At 34.3% G+C, this 20499-nt stretch overlaps 6 protein-coding genes across 7 annotated transcripts; 1 reads left to right on the top strand and 5 right to left on the bottom strand.

Annotated features, from left to right (window-relative positions):
• Nucleotides 1-777: 777 nt before the first annotated feature.
• LOC102621695 (mitotic checkpoint protein BUB3.3) lies at nt 778-4830 on the bottom strand. Its single transcript, XM_006483016.4, has 9 exons — nt 4073-4830; nt 3825-3955; nt 3353-3435; nt 2940-3182; nt 2672-2744; nt 2038-2118; nt 1879-1960; nt 1473-1573; nt 778-1331 (listed from the first exon to the last, which is right to left on the bottom strand). Exons 1-9 carry the CDS (start codon nt 4175-4177, stop codon nt 1247-1249), a joined length of 984 nt encoding a protein of 327 aa, XP_006483079.1. The 5' UTR covers nt 4178-4830; the 3' UTR covers nt 778-1246.
• Nucleotides 4831-4976: 146 nt separating this feature from the next.
• On the bottom strand, nt 4977-7225 carry LOC102621406 (cell division topological specificity factor homolog, chloroplastic). The gene is made up of 2 exons (XM_006483015.3): nt 7054-7225; nt 4977-5712 (listed from the first exon to the last, which is right to left on the bottom strand). The coding sequence occupies exons 1-2, from the start codon at nt 7138-7140 to the stop codon at nt 5137-5139; spliced, it is 663 nt and encodes a 220-aa protein (XP_006483078.1). The 5' UTR covers nt 7141-7225; the 3' UTR covers nt 4977-5136.
• An 806-nt stretch (nt 7226-8031) lies between these two features.
• On the top strand, nt 8032-11051 carry LOC102620927 (hypothetical protein). 2 transcript variants are annotated; one of them, XM_006483013.4, is made up of 6 exons: nt 8032-8564; nt 8697-8808; nt 9109-9268; nt 9471-9771; nt 10174-10288; nt 10688-11051. In XM_006483013.4, the coding sequence occupies exons 1-6, from the start codon at nt 8281-8283 to the stop codon at nt 10853-10855; spliced, it is 1140 nt and encodes a 379-aa protein (XP_006483076.1). In that variant the 5' UTR covers nt 8032-8280; the 3' UTR covers nt 10856-11051. The 2 variants fall into 2 exon arrangements, with proteins under 2 accessions (XP_006483076.1, XP_006483077.1); XM_006483014.4 differs by having other exon boundaries at nt 8416-8564; nt 8680-8808.
• Nucleotides 10973-11734, bottom strand: LOC102620649 (uncharacterized). The gene is made up of 2 exons (XM_006483012.4): nt 11204-11734; nt 10973-11112 (listed from the first exon to the last, which is right to left on the bottom strand). The coding sequence occupies exons 1-2, from the start codon at nt 11558-11560 to the stop codon at nt 11077-11079; spliced, it is 393 nt and encodes a 130-aa protein (XP_006483075.1). The 5' UTR covers nt 11561-11734; the 3' UTR covers nt 10973-11076.
• A 156-nt stretch (nt 11735-11890) lies between these two features.
• LOC102620373 (hypothetical protein) lies at nt 11891-14165 on the bottom strand. Its single transcript, XM_006483011.4, has 3 exons — nt 13928-14165; nt 12748-12802; nt 11891-12436 (listed from the first exon to the last, which is right to left on the bottom strand). Exons 1-3 carry the CDS (start codon nt 14027-14029, stop codon nt 12057-12059), a joined length of 537 nt encoding a protein of 178 aa, XP_006483074.1. The 5' UTR covers nt 14030-14165; the 3' UTR covers nt 11891-12056.
• Nucleotides 14166-14825: 660 nt separating this feature from the next.
• On the bottom strand, nt 14826-17019 carry LOC107177613 (xylan glycosyltransferase MUCI21-like). Its single transcript, XM_015531671.3, has 2 exons — nt 16503-17019; nt 14826-16321 (listed from the first exon to the last, which is right to left on the bottom strand). Exons 1-2 carry the CDS (start codon nt 16606-16608, stop codon nt 15090-15092), a joined length of 1338 nt encoding a protein of 445 aa, XP_015387157.2. The 5' UTR covers nt 16609-17019; the 3' UTR covers nt 14826-15089.
• Nucleotides 17020-20499: the final 3480 nt, after the last annotated feature.

Genomic DNA, 20499 nt, shown 5'->3' on the forward strand with positions numbered 1-20499 from the left:
TAAAAATTTATTTATTTATTTTTATAACTTATATTTAATTTTTAGATATCTATATTTGCATAAAAAAATTAATGACTTCTATTTAATTAAAAAATTGAATAAAAGGTAAATTTTAAATTTTAAAAATATATCTATCAAATGCACTTATTTCTTAAACTATAAACTCTAACTCCTTTTCATTTTGAGACATAAATATTAAATAATTATATTTAAAAAATATTTTATTTATAAAATAAACAAAATACTACTTAAAAAATAAATAAATCAATCAAAATTTATATTTAGACTCATTTAGATTGTAGTCAAATTTAAATTAAAAAAAAGTACGAAGTTAACATTTGACTTCACTAAAAAAGTTGTTAGCAAATCAAAATGATAGTATAATTAATTTTCAACCGAACATAAGTCGGACAACTTTTAAAAAAAAAAGTAAAATAGATAGCTTACTAAATAGGGCATTTTAATTACTTAATTACTTTCAATTGATGAGGTTGGACAATTTTTTTTATCTAATTTTAGAATCTTGTATCAGTCGACGTAGAAAATAATTTCGTAAATAAAAATAGAAAAAATTAATATTTTTTTATTCATGATTACATCTGATGACCCGTGTTAATTGGATTTATGTGTTACTTAACATGATTGATTTAATTTCTGAATAAAACTAGATAGGATGGATAAAACAATATTGTATCCATGTCTAATCTATCAACAAAATTTATCCTTTACATCTTTATGATAATCAATTCAAATATTTGCTTATCAAAGATCTCAATAGGCAATCAAAGCTCAAGATGACCATTTATCATGTAAATATTTTTTTTTTGCAATGCAAACTAGTGTAAGCAATAATTGAAGACTGTTAGTTATAGGCTTATAGCTGAACAACAAAACCAGTCAATCGAAGTGGTATCCGTTTTAGGGGACATGGAATATTACAAAAATCAACCTACAAACAACATTTGCCAACAGGCACACTTCCAAAATCTAAGCATTACTGTTCCTGCACTTAAATATTTCCAGGATTTTTGCTTTTGATACAAGTATTGGGGATGTTAACGGGCTTTAATAATCTAATTCTTCATATCTAATCAATCAAACAATTGAGTGCTTGCGTCTTGCTGAAATATGGGACAAATTGCAAAATCTCAGTGCTGCCCACACAGCTGCAGCTGCAGTGCTAATCAGTAAGTGACACCTTTATAGACTTTCATCGTTACCTTCTTTGGAAGGATACCTTGCAGTATCAATGCCTACTAGAGCTTCCAACACAAGCTGATTGCTGTTGGATGTCATCTATTCTGATAATAAATATTTGAGGCGTCTCTTCTCTGCAACAAGTGCACACAAAAACATGAACAAATCTGAAGTGAAGCCCCAACCTCCTATATTGTCAATGACAATTTGAGGGTAACAGTCAAATTGAAAAATCATTTACAGAACAAAAAGAAAAGAACAAGGTAATCACTAACATTGCAGTAGCTTCTTGGTAAGTGCAGCTTGATGCAACAGCCAGAAGTTGTCCCCCATGGTTGTATGATAATGATGCCACACTATTTGAGAATCTAGGCAACTGAAAGCAATAGAATGTTAGGGCAACGCAAGAACTGTATATGCACATGCACGTTGATTGAAGGTATCATTTGCATAGAACGAAATTCATATCCAGATTATCGTACTACATGATGTGATAACAATACTCATCAGTTTCCAAATTAAAGAGCCAGATGATTCAACATGTTGATCTCTTTTAATAGAGGTGATGTTATGATTTGCATTAAAATCTAACAAGGGTAGTTTTTATATACTGACGAATCAGACATTACATGCACAGTGAGAACCATCATGTGGAAAGTCTCAAAAATGAGATGAACGTACCTCAAATAATCTTCGTCTACTTTGGGCATCCCATGCAGCAACATACCCCTCGTTATCACCAGTAACAAAAGCACCACGAGAACTAAATCAAAAACATCTGATCATCAATATAACATCAAAAAATCTATGAGAAGAAGCCGCAGAATGAAATGCACATACAGTGGACTGAATACAACATCGTTCACAGGAACTAGATGATGTCTTCCATCCTTGGACTTTGGATGACACCGGAACATGTATCTGTCACAGAGTATAAGACACGTAAGATAACGTGGCCTACAAGCATACTGAAAATATACTACATCTCAAACAGCATTTTAGTCCACACCAAATAGCATGCTCAATGTTCTAAACAACTTGGCTTTGAAATCTGAAAGTAAACCCATCATGAAACAATTAAATAAAAAATAGAGGTTGTCAGGAGCTAGTTTTAGCTCTATGCTTAAGCAAATGATTTTCATTATACAATGGCCTGTCAATCCTGCAACAGAAAATTGAAAACATGAAACTTAATACCAAATACTATGGTAGGGTTTTGGAAACATTCTAAAAGTCATTCTATTCTCAAAAATCAACAAAAGAAGATTCACCTTTTCAACACAAATGATAGCATGCAACAACCAAGAATGAACAAAAATATCAGATAAGACAAGTACTTCTGGCTGTGAAATTTTAACTGGAATTCATCTACGATCTCCTTAGTTTTTCATGTGCTACAGAAGCAACAACAATGTCTATAGAATGTACAAAGAATCATCTTTATGATTTGAAGAAATACCAGTTAAAAACTGACCCTGAGTTATTTGAATCAGATGGATGAGAGATCTCAACTGCTACCCGCCCATCTATTGATCCAACCACATGTCCTGCAAGGACATGAATTCCCCAATAAGTGATAGAATAAATTAAGAAAATTTGGTGTGATTGTAACATCAATATCAGAAATCTGATCTGAAAATCTGGAAATCTTGAACACTAGAGTGCATGCTTAAAATCTGAATCACTCATGCATAACTGATATAAATGTGACATGCAAAGGTGAGAACCCACATTTTTAATACCTCTAGAATAAGGATTTGAACTGACACATTTTATTTGTACATCCATACGCAATTCACTTGATTGAACAGACCTGCCTAAATATCGTAAGTCATACATATTTACTGATGCTCCAACGGCCACTATCAAGTCATACCCAGAGAGCGACATAGACGCCACGTCTGCATCTAAATTTCCCGAAGCTCTCCCCATGCGTATGTCCCAAAACATTATCTTCTTGTCCAAACCAGCAGTAACTACTTGGCCTACCACATCCCAAGAGAGTGAATTACGTAACTCGCGTTAATAAAAACCATAGGGCTCCTCACATCTCCCGCAGTTGTATTTCTGAAAACTATTGATAAAAACTTGTTCGACAAAAGAAGCCCAAACAAGATAACATGGTAGAAGCACTAAATTGGAAATAGTGGCTCACTAGTTTCTTCAGAAAACTGAAGGCAGGTTGCAATATCGTCATGATTTCCAACAGCATCATTAATTCCCAAATGCAAGTCGCACCTGTAATAATGATATTCACAATCAAAACTTTGATACCAGTATAAGTATTTAAATGAAACCAAAAACAATAATAATTATTTTTTATATATATTTTTTCTGTAGTTGCAAATTTTATGTAAATAAAATGAAAATTTAGTAGTAGACTTAATATATTTTCCAATTCAAGATTTTAAAATGTAAGAAATTTTACAAAAGGCCGTGCAGTTTTAAAGTTTAATTTCACAATACTATTAAATCACACACTTTTAAATTTTTTTCAAATTTTCTCACATTTTAAAATCACATGTCAGAAAATATATATATATATATATTTCTCATGATTTAAATTAAGAATCACAATAAAATCAAGAAACTAAAACTCCAGAAAATGTGATATAAGGTAAATGAACCTTCTAATGAAACCGTCAGAGGCGGCGGTGAAAACAACGGCGTCGTTTTGGAAACAGCAATCGAGAAGTGGAGGCTCCCCGGGGGATTCTAACCTGAGCTGAGAACTATCCACATCGTACAAACGAAGGCTCTAGAAATAAACAATTAAAAAAGAAATTACGAGTTATATATAAAATGTAAAAGTGCAGTTTGTAATAATATTTCTCAGAAAAAGAAAATGAGAACGAAAAGTGAAAAGGACGCTCACGGAGTCCCAAGAAGAAATTAGGAGATTATTAGAATGCGAAGCGAATCGGATCCTGGAAATTGCGTCTGCAATCGGTTTCTCGAACTCTAAACGAAAGCCTTTCATTTCGAAAATCAAGAGAATGAACTCAACACATCTGTCAATCTCTCAGTCTCAGTTAAGTGAAACAGAAACCCTAGTTCTACTCTACACCTCTTACTAATTGTCTGATAAATGTGAACATTGACGAGGATTTGTTTTTCAACCTGAAAATTTCCCGCCCAAATTTACATCTTGGGGATAAAATTGCAATATAATATTGATTTACTAATCTACCCCTCGCTTTTCAAATTCAACCCGGGAAGGAAATTTTCTCCATTGCCGTCTGTTTCTATTTTCTAACTCCTAAGAGCAGTGTATTAATCGGTCCTAATTTTGTAGCACGACCCTTTGCCTGATTGACTTATTATTATTTTGAAAATTATTTGTAGTATGAAATCTGTAAATGAATTTGTTCTTTTACGTTCAGTAAAATAAATAACTTTTGGTAAAGTGATTATTAACATGACTTGCCTACTTGTAGTGCATTTTCTATTGTAGTTCATACAATACTAGCGTAAGATTTGCAGATTCAAAAATAAAATAAAATAAAAAAAGGTTGCAAAAGTGGTGTTTCTCAATCATCCTAGCCCCGTGCAAATCTTATTGCATTCCCATATACATTTTAAAATTGAGGAAAATCGTGTTGATTATTATGTAAATAAGAAACAAATTTCAAAATACTTGTAAAAAAAAGTTTTATTGGATTTCTCCATCCGGACTTTCCCCATACTAAGATTAAGAGTTAAAAAACTTTAATGCCAGGCTAGGAGAAACAAGCCATCTATTTCTAAACATAAACTGAACATCCAAGCAAACTAGAATCTCACAGAGCAAAATTACTAACTATCATACACGAAATTTAAATTATATACACAAGTGTAAAGTTTTCTTGAGGACTCAACATTGAAACATCTGAACATAAACTTGTCAAACTGGGAAACACAATTGTTTTCTTCGACACTTGGAAGTTGAGGACCAAGCAGTTATTCATCTGGAACAAAGAAATCAAACCTGACATCTACAGAACCAGAGGTTTCTCCGGTGTCTTTGTACTCAACATTTGCTATCGTTCCCACATCATAAGAATCTAGATATTCTGGCTTCACCCGTCGTACAGGCACAGTGACAGAATAAATGGTACCGAGATCTGTATCAGTAGAGACATTAAGCTGAACTTTATCCTGTGATTCTATCTCCACAAAATCTGATAAAGCATGCACAATGTTGTTCACAATCTTCCGTTTTGCCTCATCACTAACAGCACATCGGTCAGAGAAGAGAATCATCTGCAATCGCTGCTTGGCAATCCTTGCATTAGAGTTTCTTCTGGTTGTCGGAGATGGGAATACTATCTTCCAAGCTAAGTTTAGACGATCAAAGAAGCTCATATTTATTGCATTGAGCAGGAAACTCTCAACTTCATGACTAATGGGATTTGGGGAGAGCTTATAATCACCCGAGATCCTAGAAAACAGTTTAGATTGACGCATGCTACAATTATCAATAGCCATGCCAGGCCATTTGGGTGTGATTTCAGAAGGGAAACCAGCAAAATCTACCTACAAAACAGTAGATTATATGAGATAGTTTAGTGTTGCTAGGCATTTATTTACTTTTAAAATAGCTTATACAGTATGAATACTAAAAAGCAGCCTGCCTAACCCTTCTTATTACTTTGAATCCAATTCAATCCAAGAATTAAGAGGAACCAAAATTTATCCTCTGCAACAGCACATTTCATCAATGACAACAACAAAAACTAATTAAATAGCATTTGGACATCCCAGATCATCATGATTTAACCAGACAACCATGCACTTATTAGCTTCCCCATAGCTGGGCCAACATGCTGTTTTTGATGTTGTGTAACAATGATGAGAATAAATTGAGGAAAACAGAAACAATACCACCATCCCCACCAGCACTATGGCCACGTTCACCAGCGTAGTCAAAAAATTGAAATTTTTGAAGTTCACTGTACATTCTGTGAAGCATTCTTCATTAGCTATGAAATCAGTTAAACATAATCACTTTCCAAATATATTCCCATCTGACTTCACTACAGCCACCTATGATGGACACCTACAACCAATCGCCACCATAGTTATAACCCTTACATGTCAACAGGCACCATTATGTCTTTGCATTTGTTGTCCATGGTTATATAAAACTTCATAGTTCATGACTAATTAGTCGGTTGTTATTGCCAAGTAAACAAGGAATAGACCTTAGCTGCACACAACAGACTAGTCTGTAACACCAAAACCCTCAGTATCAGATGATTCACTCCAAAACACAAAAAACATTTAAAAACTGAATATCGCAAAAGAAAAATGGAAACGAAAAATCACGATAACAATAGAAACTGCCTATTTAGAATCAATACAAAGCCTGAGAAATTAATTGATTTACTTTTCTTGCTATCCGATACCTTTTATGAGATTTTATTACACACTACTAGGTCTAGATGGGCATACCAGTGGAATAAGAATAAATGAAATAAAGTTTTCAACAATAGTTGCTCTTAAATTCTACAGAGTGGCAAAACAGAAAAGTCAGAAGAACAACTGAAACATTATCAAGCTAATAAGGAGATAGCTTATAATCTGAGTATAATAATGCGCTATATTTACATTTATGTGCTAACTTAGAAACTGAATTAAGCTACACATGCATAAGATCTTACTGATTTAAATTGAACCAAGAAATGAGCCTAAATTACACAAAACACAAAAAGCAATTATCACTCCAACCTAAACTCATTCATTAAAAATCCAAGTATGTACTTCATTTTATCAACAAACAAGCATATTAATAAAAAGTATATTGGGCAAATTTCACGAGACCCGTATCAGGAGAAGGATAAATAGGATAAGAAAAATTAAGAAAGAATTGAGGACCTTTGAAGAAGGTAACGAGCTACGAAGTGGGTGTTGATGATAAGATGCCAGTGTTGCGGCGACCCTCAAGTCCCCTGATATTGCCATTCTCGATTTTCTCAATTCTCGTTCTCTGTCAAATGCTACGCTTTTTGCTCACTTGGCTGATTCTTCGAACCGTGCCAAACGATGACGTTTAATGTTCGATCTTATTATTGTATTTATATAAATTGACAATATTAGCAATTTTTTTTTAAATTCGTGTTAAAAATTGTAGGGGGCAGAACACAAATTGGTTTCTAAGTCTCAGAGCCAATTTGTTAATGCTGTAATTTTTGAAATAATTACTGTTAATTATCTTATAGAAATAATCAACGGTAAAAATTAATTAAATATTTAATAAAATTTATTTTTAAAAATATTGTCAATTTTAAAAATAGTCATATGTATTTATTAAATTTTATCATTAAATTATTAAAAAATTATATATGACTAAATTAGATATAATATTAAATAAATTTTATTTAAATATTTATAAACATTAACATAAAATATTTTTTTATTGTGTGCATATAATAATTGATAACTATAATAAATATTTTATGTTATTAATTTTAGTTTTTTATTTATTATTTCAATATAACTGGTAATAATAATAACCTCTTTAAAATTAATAATTTTATTTCTCAATTAATAAGAATAATTTTAAATTTTTATTATATATATACAGGCATACATACATACATACATATAAATATACACACACTAAAATTTAATAGTTGATGAATATACATTATTAAATATTATTTGTACCTTCAATATTTATAATTAGATTGTTCAAAATTAATGGATAAAAATTTATGTCAAAATATTAAAATTAAATAGCACAAGCCAAATATATAACATAGCTTAGGCTTAATTAGTCTAATAAAAGAAAGATTTTATTTTCTAAATATTTATTTATAGAACCACAATCTTTCAGAAATTAGAATTAGGTTATTCAAAGAAAAAAATTCCATCAATATGCATGTTTTGCTTTCTCAATAGAAGAAAAATACGATTGCACAACACGAGAACTAGAAAGCCGTCTTTGAAGTTTGTAGGGAAGAACAGATCTCATTTTTTCCTCACTTGCTGCAAAAGCTGACCAAAAACAAAATCAACACAACAACACTTGCCATGTCCAACTCCTCCTGCATAATTCATTGAACACAACAGCGAAAATCCCATTTACACATTACACTGTGAATGGGTAGATGGCGATTACCGTCTCTTCTCCTCACCCACATGGCCCGCACTCATGAAAATTGCAACTTTAACCTTTTTTCCCATCTAGAACATCTTCAATCCCTTAAATCTCCTTTATTTGACCGTTGTTTCTTCTTCAATTTAAGACATTTTTCTGCAATCCCACACCGACTTTGCACCGAGTTAGATTCTGGTTCGGTTGATTTTCACCCTAATTATGGACTCGCCGACGAAGATGAGGAAATTGGAAAAATACCCGTTAAAGCTTACTTTCTTTCCACCAGGTTAGCCTGATCATATCTTGGGTTTGTTGAAGAAGAAATACCAGTTTTATAGCTTTGCATTGCCTATTTTGGTTTTTATCGTTCGCCCTTTTTTTACTATGATTTGGCTTCTCAGATTCATGGTTTTGGCAGTATCGATTTGAAGAGCATGCAAGCCGAGAATTTGACCCATGTTGTTCCTCCTTCCTCTCGCTCAACCAAATACATTGCCCTCAGATACTCCGATTTTCCTTCAGAAATTTCTGTAAGATTATTCAGGAACAACGTGTTCATTCAACTTTGTTTAACTTAATTACCATGTTAATCGTGTTTTTTTTTTTTTTTTTACCTTTAATTTTGAGTTGTTAGATGTAAGAAGTAATTGTTTGGGTCTAGTAGTTGTTGTAGCTAGATTTATAATACCACTAGTCATTAGGCAATGGTTTTAGTTTTAGATCTTCAAAATTAAAATATAAAATAATAAAATCTATTATGGCTCTTAATTTGTTTGCTTGTTCACTTTTTTCCTCCTCTTTTTCGGTGTTAACATGTCACTATGATTTAGGCGCTTGGAGTCCACGGGAATGTGAGCCACTGCCGTTACATGGTTGTGTTCCATTATGGATCTGCTGTTCTGTTTAATATCGAGGATCATGAAGTTGAAAATTACCTGCATATTATTAGAAGACATGCATCTGGAATGCTCCCTGAAATGAGGAAAGATGGTAAGTTTCTTATTTAGACTCTGTTTTCTTCAAATTCATCTCATATGTGTGTGTATGTGTAATCATAGACATTAAAACTTTGGATTTCCTTGTTCTTCCAAGCGAAGCTTCTACAATTTCCTTTCACGTTTTCTCCTTAGCTAGGAAAGTTTCTGGGTGTGTGTGATACTAATTGTATTTGGTTGTTGAAATCCTGATTTAGATTATGCAATAAAAGAGAAGCCACTGTTGGCTGAGGACATGCAGGGCGGCCCAGACTACATTGTTCTTAAGAATTTGGATACTGATAGTGTCCGCGTTATCGGAAGTGTGCTTGGCCAAAGCATGGCTTTGGACTACTTTGTCTCTCAGGTTGATTGTCTGGTTGAAGAGTTTGCAGGCATAAACCGTGCAATGGAAAAAACTGGAACTTTCACAATGGATAGGACAAAGCTTATTCAACTTGTGGGGAAGGCTAATTCAAATCTAGCCGATGTGATTCTCAAAGTGGGTCTTTTTGAAAGGTAACTGCCAATGCTTGTTTTTTAGGTGGTTAGATAATTCTTTGCATCCGATGAGTTTCAAGTCTTCTTCTACACCACCTAATGAAATTGAAATTTCTCTTTTGGACCTGAAACTTCTATAGTCCTGTGTGCTCCCACAGACTTGTAAGAGTCGACATGCCTACTGTATATTCCACAGTGATTATTTGTTACATGAGGCATGAATGTCATCATGAATTAGGGGATCCTTCTCATTTAGTTTTTCCCTCTTTTGTACTTTTTGGGTGGGTTTTGTGAGAGATGGTTTTCCTAAAATATTCACCTTCTTTTCCAGTGAAGAAAAAGCATCCTGAATTTTGATAGGAGTCTTTCTTTGTGAATCATGATTGATTCTCCCTTTTCATGATGTCTTTTGTTATTCAGATCAGAAATTGCTTGGAGGGATGCAAAATATGCTCAAATATATGAGTACCTTAGGGAGGAGTATGAGGTTGCACAACGCTTTGGAAATCTGGATTTCAAATTGAAATTTGTGGAGGTATGTCAGCTCTTATCCCTTAAGAATGTGTATTTCTGTTTTGGCTTATACCGAACTTTAAAGAACTATTTATCTTACCCTTTCAGTTTGGAAAACAATTGAGAGTTTTGGTGCTGATTTTTTTTTTAAATCAAAATGCCAAATGCGCAATGCTATAATTAGATAGCTATTTCACCTCCGCATAAATAATAAAACACCTCCTAGAAACAATAAACAACTAAATCAGCAAATTTCTCTCAATTTCATTGTGATCAAAATTTGGAATGTGTTTTGGGGCTCTATATTGGTTCTCTTTTTATGATGTGCGTAAGTTTCACAATTACTTGGCTGTGATGGTAATGATTCAACTGCATCGTGATATTCTTTTGTTTATCATTATAAACAACATTCGTCTTGCAGCACAACATTCATTTCCTTCAAGAAGTTATACAAAATAGGCGGTCAGATCTTCTGGAGTGGTGCATCATTTTCCTGTTGACTATTGAGAATGTTATTTCAGTATATGAGATCGTTCGTGATTCGACCGGAGTATCACTTGATTTGGCATGCAGATTAGGAAACTTTTGACAGCTAAATGAAGCCACTATACCTGAATTCATTCAATATATAGTGCAAATCGATTTGTTACTATTTATTTGTAGCAACTAGTAATTGTCTTTAAAAACAGTATATTGCTCATTCAATATATATATATATATATATATATATATATTAATGATAACATTGCTCTGGTTAATTAAATATACATATATGTTAACACCTGCGGCAGATTGGGTCCTAATTAGATTCTACTGTGCTTTCATGCTCCGCGTGACTGAAAACAGCTGCAAAGTGAAAACAAGAATGAAAACAAGTTGGTCAAGTTACTCTATTAACTACAACACTGAAAAAATAAGGCAGTGCATCCTCACACACATTGTAACTGAAATATGAACCAGGTTCCAAGTGGAGGCGCTGTTGCTCTCCAATCCTTGAGTTAGAAGTAGAATGATTCTGGCCATCCTTTCCTTCGGATTTATTGTTGCCACTCCAATTCCACGGCGTGAGGAATGAGTCTTCTTGCACTAAGAAAGATGTCAGTTTTGAATTGTCGATGTTGGATTCACGGCCAAGAACAAGATTTTGTTCGGGTTTCCGATTGTGTTCTTCTCCCTTTATCTGCTGCTGTCCCTGTTGTTGCGTCCTTGGCCGTTTCCTCTGAGATTTCTGATGCTTTTGTTCAAGCGAAGTCATGATTAGATTGCCTCTTGAGTTTGAGTTTGAGTTTTCCATAAACCGTATAGTACAAGCCTTTTTCTAGCTCTTGTTACTCTCTCTGCTTCAAGAACTATGCTTCTGCGTGTCTACTTATGGAAGAGAGATTTTTTACCAAAACCTATTAGCCAGTAGGAGAAGGTTACTCAGTTTCCTATACCTACCTTAACTCTGTTTCCTTGGTTGCAAGAACTTACAACTAAGTTTACTAAATCGATTTAGTCCTTTGATCACAAGGATTCGTCAAAAAAAATATTAATAATTGCTTAATCATTCCCTACAAATGTAGGAAAAGAAGCATGAAGATAAAAAAATACATCGTCACCAAATCCTAAATACGCTATTAGCTAAATGTAAGCCATCCATGGGATTTCAAAAATGGAGCCAATAACATAGTCCAATTTGTTTCTCATAAAGATGATGAACAGTGTTACTGCCTGATCTATCTAAAATATTACTAGATATATAAGCCATCAACCTCCAGCAGCAACAGCAATAATGAATATACTAGAACTCAAAATTCTTCAACTCTTATAGCATTCTGCAGGGCTAAATAAGCATCCTTTGGCCTTGATTTCATCACTCCAGCTGTGAACCATACCTTATCGGACTTGTAGCTCTCAATGGAAACAGATGTGACTTTAACCCATACAAGGACCTTAGTCTTCATTCCCTCTATACCTGAGAGCTTTCCCCTCATTAGATTCGCTTTCACCCGCGTTGCATACCTTATAACTGAGGAGTCCTTGAAAATGACTTCACACACCGAGGGCAAGTACACAGTCAGTTTGGCTTTTGTTTCATCCAATTCATAACAGATTATGTTCTGGGGAAAGAGGCCTGCTGGTAAGTTGTACTCGCGAAGAAGTTCTGGCAAGCTTTTCGTGGGCTTTCCTGTGATGGGGAAAGTGCATACATAAGCATCTTGCCATTAGCAGCATACATGCATTTCCTAATTATTTAAAGTGAAAAAAAAAAACAAGCAAAGGAAAATGCTGAAGATTGGAATGCATTTACCATATTCTAGTGTCCTTTTGATAGAATGCATTCCATGAGACTAAGTATCAGAAAGTCACAATGAGCACTATGCAAAGAGTATATTCACAAGCGAAGACAAGGGTTTCTTCCATATTTAGTCATTTCTAGGTTACATTTTTTTCTATACTTCAACATACACAAATTCAAGTAAAATTTAGCACTTGCACCTTTCAGCTTGTTGAAAATCCATTTCGCCTTCTCTTCAACAGTACTGGAGATAGTCTGCAACAATGTGAAAGCTGTTAGAAAAAAGAAAGTAGTACCATCATACCTAAACTACACCACATTCCAAATGATGACAAAATTTCATATCAAAGAATAAAAATGCCCCTTTCTGATGCAATCTTCTAAGGGAATAAGGGCTACCAAGTAGAAATATTGAAGATGCAATATGTTATCTTCCATAAAAGGAGATTCCTTATCTATTTTTCTTTTGATAAGATATAAAAGCATTCAAAATAACATTTTTCCAGTTTCCAGCCCCTATTATACAAATCAAATCTATTAAATGATAAAAGTCCTGCTAACTGGCCTACACTACAGATATCGAAAGTTAAAATCACTTCTAGTTCTAGGCAATTACTTAGGTCAACAATTTGTTTAACAAAGAAACACGATTGGATTCTTTACATTCATCTCTCACCTCAACTGTAAATAACTCACTTAAAAGTAAGATGCAAAGCTGTTGCAAATTGCAATAGCTCGTAACTACAGAAAATCAGTGGGAAAGAGGGGAATATTTTATCTGATTTCATCACAACAAACCGTTAGAAACTTTACGAATCGATAAACAACATATTTACTCGAATTTTGAGCAGTATAAACAGCAGTTAAGCACTGGAGCTGTAAGATTGATTACATCCAGATTTCACATTTACGAAATGACTGTAAATCATAGTTTGTTTTCTTTAATGTATTAGAATATAGAAGGGATCGAAATGTCTCATTAATCCAAACAAAAATCTGAAGGGCTTGAAATTGTAAACAGAACACGGAGAAACAAACGAAGAGACACAAAATGAAACGAGTTTCAGAAAAAAAAATGCCAACTTTATCCAAAACGAAAGAGCAATCGAAAAATTGAAACCCATCTCACAAATCCATCCCTACTCAAGAAAAATCCAAAGATCTTACACTCCACTAGTAATTTCCCATGAAAAATAAACCCAGCAAAATCAAGTGGGTATCACTCAATCAAGCCACATTGACAAAATCAACAGATAACCAAAAACCCATCAGTAAACAATAACAATAACAAGCAAACATGATGTGCTTACTTTAATTACAAGATTAAAGAGCGAAACTTGTACAAGAAAATGAATTTAAAAACAAAAAATCAGAACGCACATTGATGTCTTGAGTGATGTTAGAGAGCTCCTCCTTAGCTTTCTTCGAGATCCATGAGCCTCCTACCTTTAAGCTACTCACTTTTGTTAGCGCTTTCTCCATTTCCCTCTTTTTTTTTTCCCTAAATTTTAAGTACTCTCTCTGTTTGGATCTCTCTCTCACACACGCAAAGCTCTTTTGTGTGAGTACAAGCCACTGAAAGTACTTACTGTCTTCGCCTCACAGGTTTCATTTATAGAGAGACAAGACAAGACATTGGTAGACATGTATGTGTAAGTGTGCTGTCAAAATAGCGGCGCTCACTGTTTTCGATGGAAAATCACCACTCGCGTGAGGGTGTTTTTGGAATTTCAGGTTAAGGGTTGGCGCCAGCTTGGCAGCCATATCGATGGGTTTGCGGGGGTGTTTTTTGAAAAATACTATACTACTCACTGTTGTAGGCTATATACATTATAAAAAGTAATTTGAAAGAATTGAAGCCCCTATGTTACAATTAATGTAACATATACATTTAATAACAATCACATAAATGATGGATCCACATAATTTGTGTGGTTATTATTGAATATGTATGTTACATTAATTGTAACATAGTATTTATCGGAGATCGATCGATAAAGTATTTATCTGATATACCCTTTCGTAGCCAATATTACTTTATGATCACGGTCCATCTTATCACTATTTGATGATCAAATAAAGGCATCGAGGATGCTAGCTTTTCCAATACTAATTTCCACATGGTGGGGCAAAAGAAGATGCATTTGCCAGCTCAAAAGTTGACAAAGATCCCAATTTTCTTCCATGAAAATTTTCATAACCATTAATTCCTCAATCATTCGTTTTGTCACTTACGCAAATGGTGAACGCCTCCCTTGGCCCTTTCTAATATGATCTTATCATTTTCTTTTGCCATGAATTTACAATCATCGAGAATTATTTGGTTTAGATAACCGACACACTGTAAAATTCAAGTTTAATGTTAATACATTTATACACACACACTATGTTATCCATAAAGGATAGTCTAGTTACCTTAATTCTCACTGTGGAAGTGAAGAAATGACAACCAAATTATTTCAACTATACTATATTTTAATTAACATGAAAGCCACATAAAAATTACATTAAAAAAAAAAATACCTTGTGATACAAGCAGCATTCAATACGCTAACTTAATTTCCTTGTCCATCAATTTCTTGGCCTTCTTATAAGCATCCTTCAAGTATATCCGAAACCTATCTATATCAAGCTTAACATTTTGTGTCTTGAGATACACACGCATACTGCTCCAATTCGCTCCAGCAAAAGCTTGAGGGTTCTTTAACACCAAGTCATTGGCTCCATATTTTTCCACCAAGCTACTCTCCTCTTGTTTAATTTTATATTCTATGTACTCCAATCCCAAAACCCTAGCCGGCTTTTCGAAATACACCTTCGATAGCCATTGTGTCCCAATTGGCACCACTTGCATTAACACAGAGCCTGGCCTCAGGAACAAAGAATGTGTCAACGCTGCGCCATGAACGCCCACCATTGCATGGCAAGCATGAATAAACCTGAACGAGTCAGCCAATGAAGTGCTTTCTTCTGGCTCAAAGATTGTTACATCAAAGCCTAATTCCTCAGCTGCCTTCTTAACTTCTCTTAGGTTTAAAATCGTGCGCCCAACCCTAACATTTCTGTTTACCAAAACAAGCTTAGGTTTTGTGTGATGAAACGATGAAGAGGTATTAGTATTTTCGTTATAAGCATTCGCCAGGAAGGATTGGAAATCCACAAGAGTTTTTGGTTTTGGTAGCAACGTGGGGTTTATGACCATCCGACCATGGGATATAAGCCCTAAGGTTACTGATGGGAAACAATGTGTGATAGCTTGATTGTTAATGTTGATTATCGGGTGGCGCGTAAATCGAGGAAGTAACTGGGCATACTTTCGGGCCCACTGATCGTTACAATCAGCTATGACGAGGATGACATCCTGATCAGGGAAGTGGGAATTGATGGTGATGAAGAGAGGAACGAAGCAGTCCATGAATTCATGAAAGAAGTTTCCATTGTACCCGCCTGCGCTGAACACTAAAGCTGGACTAGTGTGTGTGACTCCGCACGAAAGGTTAGGTGGAGCGGAGGTGGTGATAGTAAGCTCTTTGACTTTGGACATTGCTGATTTGTCTGATTTGCGGGGGTAAGGCTGAGTTTTGATTCGTAAGGATGGCTGTGATGGAGTCGAATCCGTATGACCTACGGAGAAAAATGTTGAAGTTTTGGGGTCGAAGAGCGCTGAACCGTTGATCAAGCAGAGATCATAGCTTCTGTGAGAGCGATCACAAGTGATTGATTTTGCTGGTGAAAGTGCCGCAGGCCTCAGTTTCATTGCCCAAGCCTTGAATTCTGTAATCAGAACATACAACCAAGTGAAACCCTCCAATAGAATCTTGCCGCATACATTCACTTCAATTCATATATGTCATACAAAATAACTCAAACATATAATAAACAAAAACGTTTTCGTTATGCGGATTAAAAACTATTCAAAAACAAAGACGGAACTAAAAAGGATTAATCTATCCACCTTGAAATCGGCTTGAATCAGTGAAAGGTGTGGAAGTAAAATGGAGAAAGAAAATTAACACTGAGAAATAAGTCGCTGTGGCCGTTAAACTTCTTTTGTTCTTCATCTTGAATACATATATATTGCGTAATTGAAGCGTTAAGCATATCTGCACTATATAAATCAGTTTAAATGCAATTATAGTCCTTCCAAAATTATTAACATGACCCAGATATGTATCAGATTTTCCCCCCCTAAATCCGTTGAATACTTCTAGGAAAAGTAATTTCAAGAATCTGGACTTAAGTTGTTACGTACCCAAGACAGCCAAAATCTTATCTGATGCATGACAAAAATAGGTATAAAAACTATCAAATAATAAATACGTCTCAAATATAAATCACAGTTAGTGTAAACATGAAACACATTTGATGTTTTCTAAATTAAGCATTAGGTTTTAAAATTAAAAAAGAAGCCGATTTGCCCTTATTAAATAAAACATACTACTACTTCTCAAAAAAAAAAACTACTAAAAAAAAAGTGAAAAACAGAACAATCAAACAATCGACGTGTCGTATGCCCATTTCACACGAAAGGCAGAACACAAAACGCAAGTTGTTCTTCACAAAACGACGAATCAATAAAGCTCGCATCTGTAGTCACCATTTCTCTTCTCCTATCAAAGATTCTCCACAGCCAATATCAAAATGCCGAGCATCCATCTTCTGAATCAGACGCTTTTAGATTGAGAGAGGAGCTTTGAGAAGCTGAAGGTGTTAGGAAATTGAGCTTCCTCCCAAGATCACTCCAAGCAATTTGTCAAGCAACAAATTAACAGAAAAATTTAATAGAGAATACACCAATCACACAACACAAGATTTACATGGAAAACTCTAAATCCGGAGAAAAACCACAGCCGTTGTCAAAAAAATAACCAGAGAAAAATATTCACTATATGGAAAATTATTATAACCACACTCTCATAAATAATTTTCTCTCACCCAAACCCCAAATACATAATCCTGAGAAATATCCCTTAACAAAGCAAACCCGTAATACCCATATTGAGGAGCCAAATGCTCCTTCAATATAACTACATGCTTAAGAACTTTTCTCTCTCTCAATTTCTCACCAAAACTTGGATTCCTTCTCTGGGATTTGGATTGCTTCTCTCAAGGCCAACATTTCATGTCTATTTTCTTGAGCAATGCCGAAGCTCATTGCTACTCATTTCTCATCAAATGACATTCCAATTTATAGCCAAACTATCACACCAAAAATCTAATAAGTCAGCAACAACTTTCTTCCTTTTTGACAAATTCATCATGCGGTTCAAAATTGGCATTTTGCTTGTCAAAGTCCATCCACCCATTTGAATGCAATCAATGTGTTCCCATTTGACTTTTCCTTTTTTTTTTAATCAATTTCAACAATCTCCACCTTGATTAAAAAAAAAAATTCATAACTACTGCTACAAAACACTGTCTTCACCAACAGTCATAATTCTCAACATAGAGAATTATCATACTTCACCATAAAGAGTATACCACTTAGAAACAACCATTCTAAGATTTTTTTCGGCACATGTCAAAATATCTTGCTGAAATTTATGGTGCAATTCTCATGCTTGGTTTCCCTGAGAATTCTTCAGCCATGACATAACTTTTCCACCACACACCTTGCATTTATACCAAGCCAATGCCCGCGTGCAAACTTGTGTACCCCGCTGATCATAGCATGTTCTCTTTCACGGCAACTTGGAGATTTACATGCCAAAAGAACTAACCCAATCTCCTATCAAAAGGAAACTCACCATCTACGAGAATATCATTATCTCCTTTACTGATTCTGGAGTAATTTGCCGAGCCCACTCCACCTTCTTGATAATTTTCTTGAGGTGCCAAAAATTGTCCACACCTTCAAATCTTTGTGCATACCAGATTGGATACACCTTTGACTTGAATTCTCCACAAGCCAATAAAATCATTCTTCCATTAATTTTTTTTTAACAACATCAAACTCCACCAAGTTTAAAAAACACCAGCTGCTGACATATATGCTTTACATAAACAGTACCGTATACCCCAAGTACAAACTATTGGCTCTGATACAACTGTTAGGAAATTGAGCTTCCTCCTAAGATCACTCCAAGCAATTTGTCAAGCAACAAATTAACAGAAAAATTTAATGGAGAATACACCAATCACACAACACAAGATTTACGTGGAAAACTCTAAATCCGGAGAAAAACCACAGCCGTTGTCAAAAAGATAACCAGAGAAAAATATTCACTATATGGAAAATTATTACAACCACACTCTCATAAATAATTTTCTCTCACCCAAGCCCCAAATACATAATCCTGAGAAATATCCCTTAACAAAGCAAACCCGTAATACCCATATTGAGGAGCCAAATGCTCCTTCAATATAACTACATGCTTAAGAACTTTTCTCTCTCTCAATTTCTCACCAAAACTTGGATTCCTTCTCTGGGATTTGGATTGCTTCTCTCAATGGCCAACATTTCATGTCTATTTTCTTGAGCAATGCCGAAGCTCATTGCTACTCATTTCTCATCAAATGACATTCCAATTTATAGCCAAACTATCACACCAAAAATCTAATAAGTCGGCAACAACTTTCTTCCTTTTTTGACAAATTCATCATGCGGTTCAAAATTGGCATTTTGCTTGTCAAAGTCCATCCACCCATTTGAATGCAATCAATGTGTTCCCATTTGACTTTTCCTTTTTTTTTAATCAATTTCAACAGAAGGTTCTTGATCTGCTTAATTAACTTTAATTTTTGTTATAGATGCTTCGCATTACGATCTATTTCTTTGATGATTTGGGGAAATTGAGCCCAACCGTAGCTGGTGACGACTCTGATTGTCGGTTCAACGGACGTTCTTCGCCACAGATTTCTCATACAAGGCCAATTTGTTTTTTCCGTTACCGTTATCTTGATCATGATCATCATTATTGTTGCTACTATTGTAAGGTTTTCTTGATTTAAAATTTCTTAATATTTTTTTAAATTGAAATTTCACAATTGTAACTATTTTATATCCCTACAATAATAAACTCCACAATTTCAAGCCGGTGGCTAGCAATCAAACAGTAAACAAGGCTCGATGCAGGGAAAAATTCACAAAGCCATCTCAAGTAAATGGTGCAGCAGCCGCTAAACCAAATCCCAAGAAACAGGAATCACGAAGTACAGGAAACATGAAAGTGTGTTCCAGTCAGCCATCGGCGCCCAATGGGCATTTTGAGACCTTTAACAGTATAACTTATGTTTATTTGTTCTGTTCGAGTTCCAGGAATGATGCAATGCTGTAGCTTTGGTTTGAATACCAACTATCTTGTTAATTGATAACAAAAATTGATTCACAAATGCAAGTAGCATTTAGTACATAATCTCAATTTTTTTATGTTGTGTTTTAAAATAGGGAAATTATCAGTCATATACTCTTAAATGACACTAGTATCAAAGTGCTACAACACTTTTTAAATATATCACTCGTATACCCTAAGTTGACAAAACACTTCTACCGTCCACCAATCTATTAACTGTCGTTTGCAAGCACTGATATCATAAGGGTAATATAGTCTTTTTAAAAAACGACGTGTCATCCAATTTATTGGATAGTTGTTAATAATTACTGAACAAAAAAACTACTTTACAACCGAATCTACTCCTCCAAAATTTAACCTCAATTTTTGAAGATCTACTCCTCCAAGCTCCAACTGAGTTTTTTTATGGTATAATATGTATAATTGTAAATAATATGTTGTTAGTATTTTTTTATGGTATAATATGGATTTTTTTACGGATAATTGTTAATAATATGTACCATTAATAATTCATATTGTTTTTAATAAAAATGTATTGTTAATAAAAAAAATTGTGTATTGAAAATTTACGTTAATGTTTGGGGTAAATTTATCTTTTTATCTTATTTTGAGTTTCAAGGGCGAAATAGTCAATTTTCCACAATTCTGTTAACTTTCTAA

The sequence above is a fragment of the Citrus sinensis genome, chromosome 4 (assembly GCF_022201045.2).
Source record: "Citrus sinensis cultivar Valencia sweet orange chromosome 4, DVS_A1.0, whole genome shotgun sequence".
Lineage (NCBI taxonomy): Eukaryota > Viridiplantae > Streptophyta > Magnoliopsida > Sapindales > Rutaceae > Citrus > Citrus sinensis.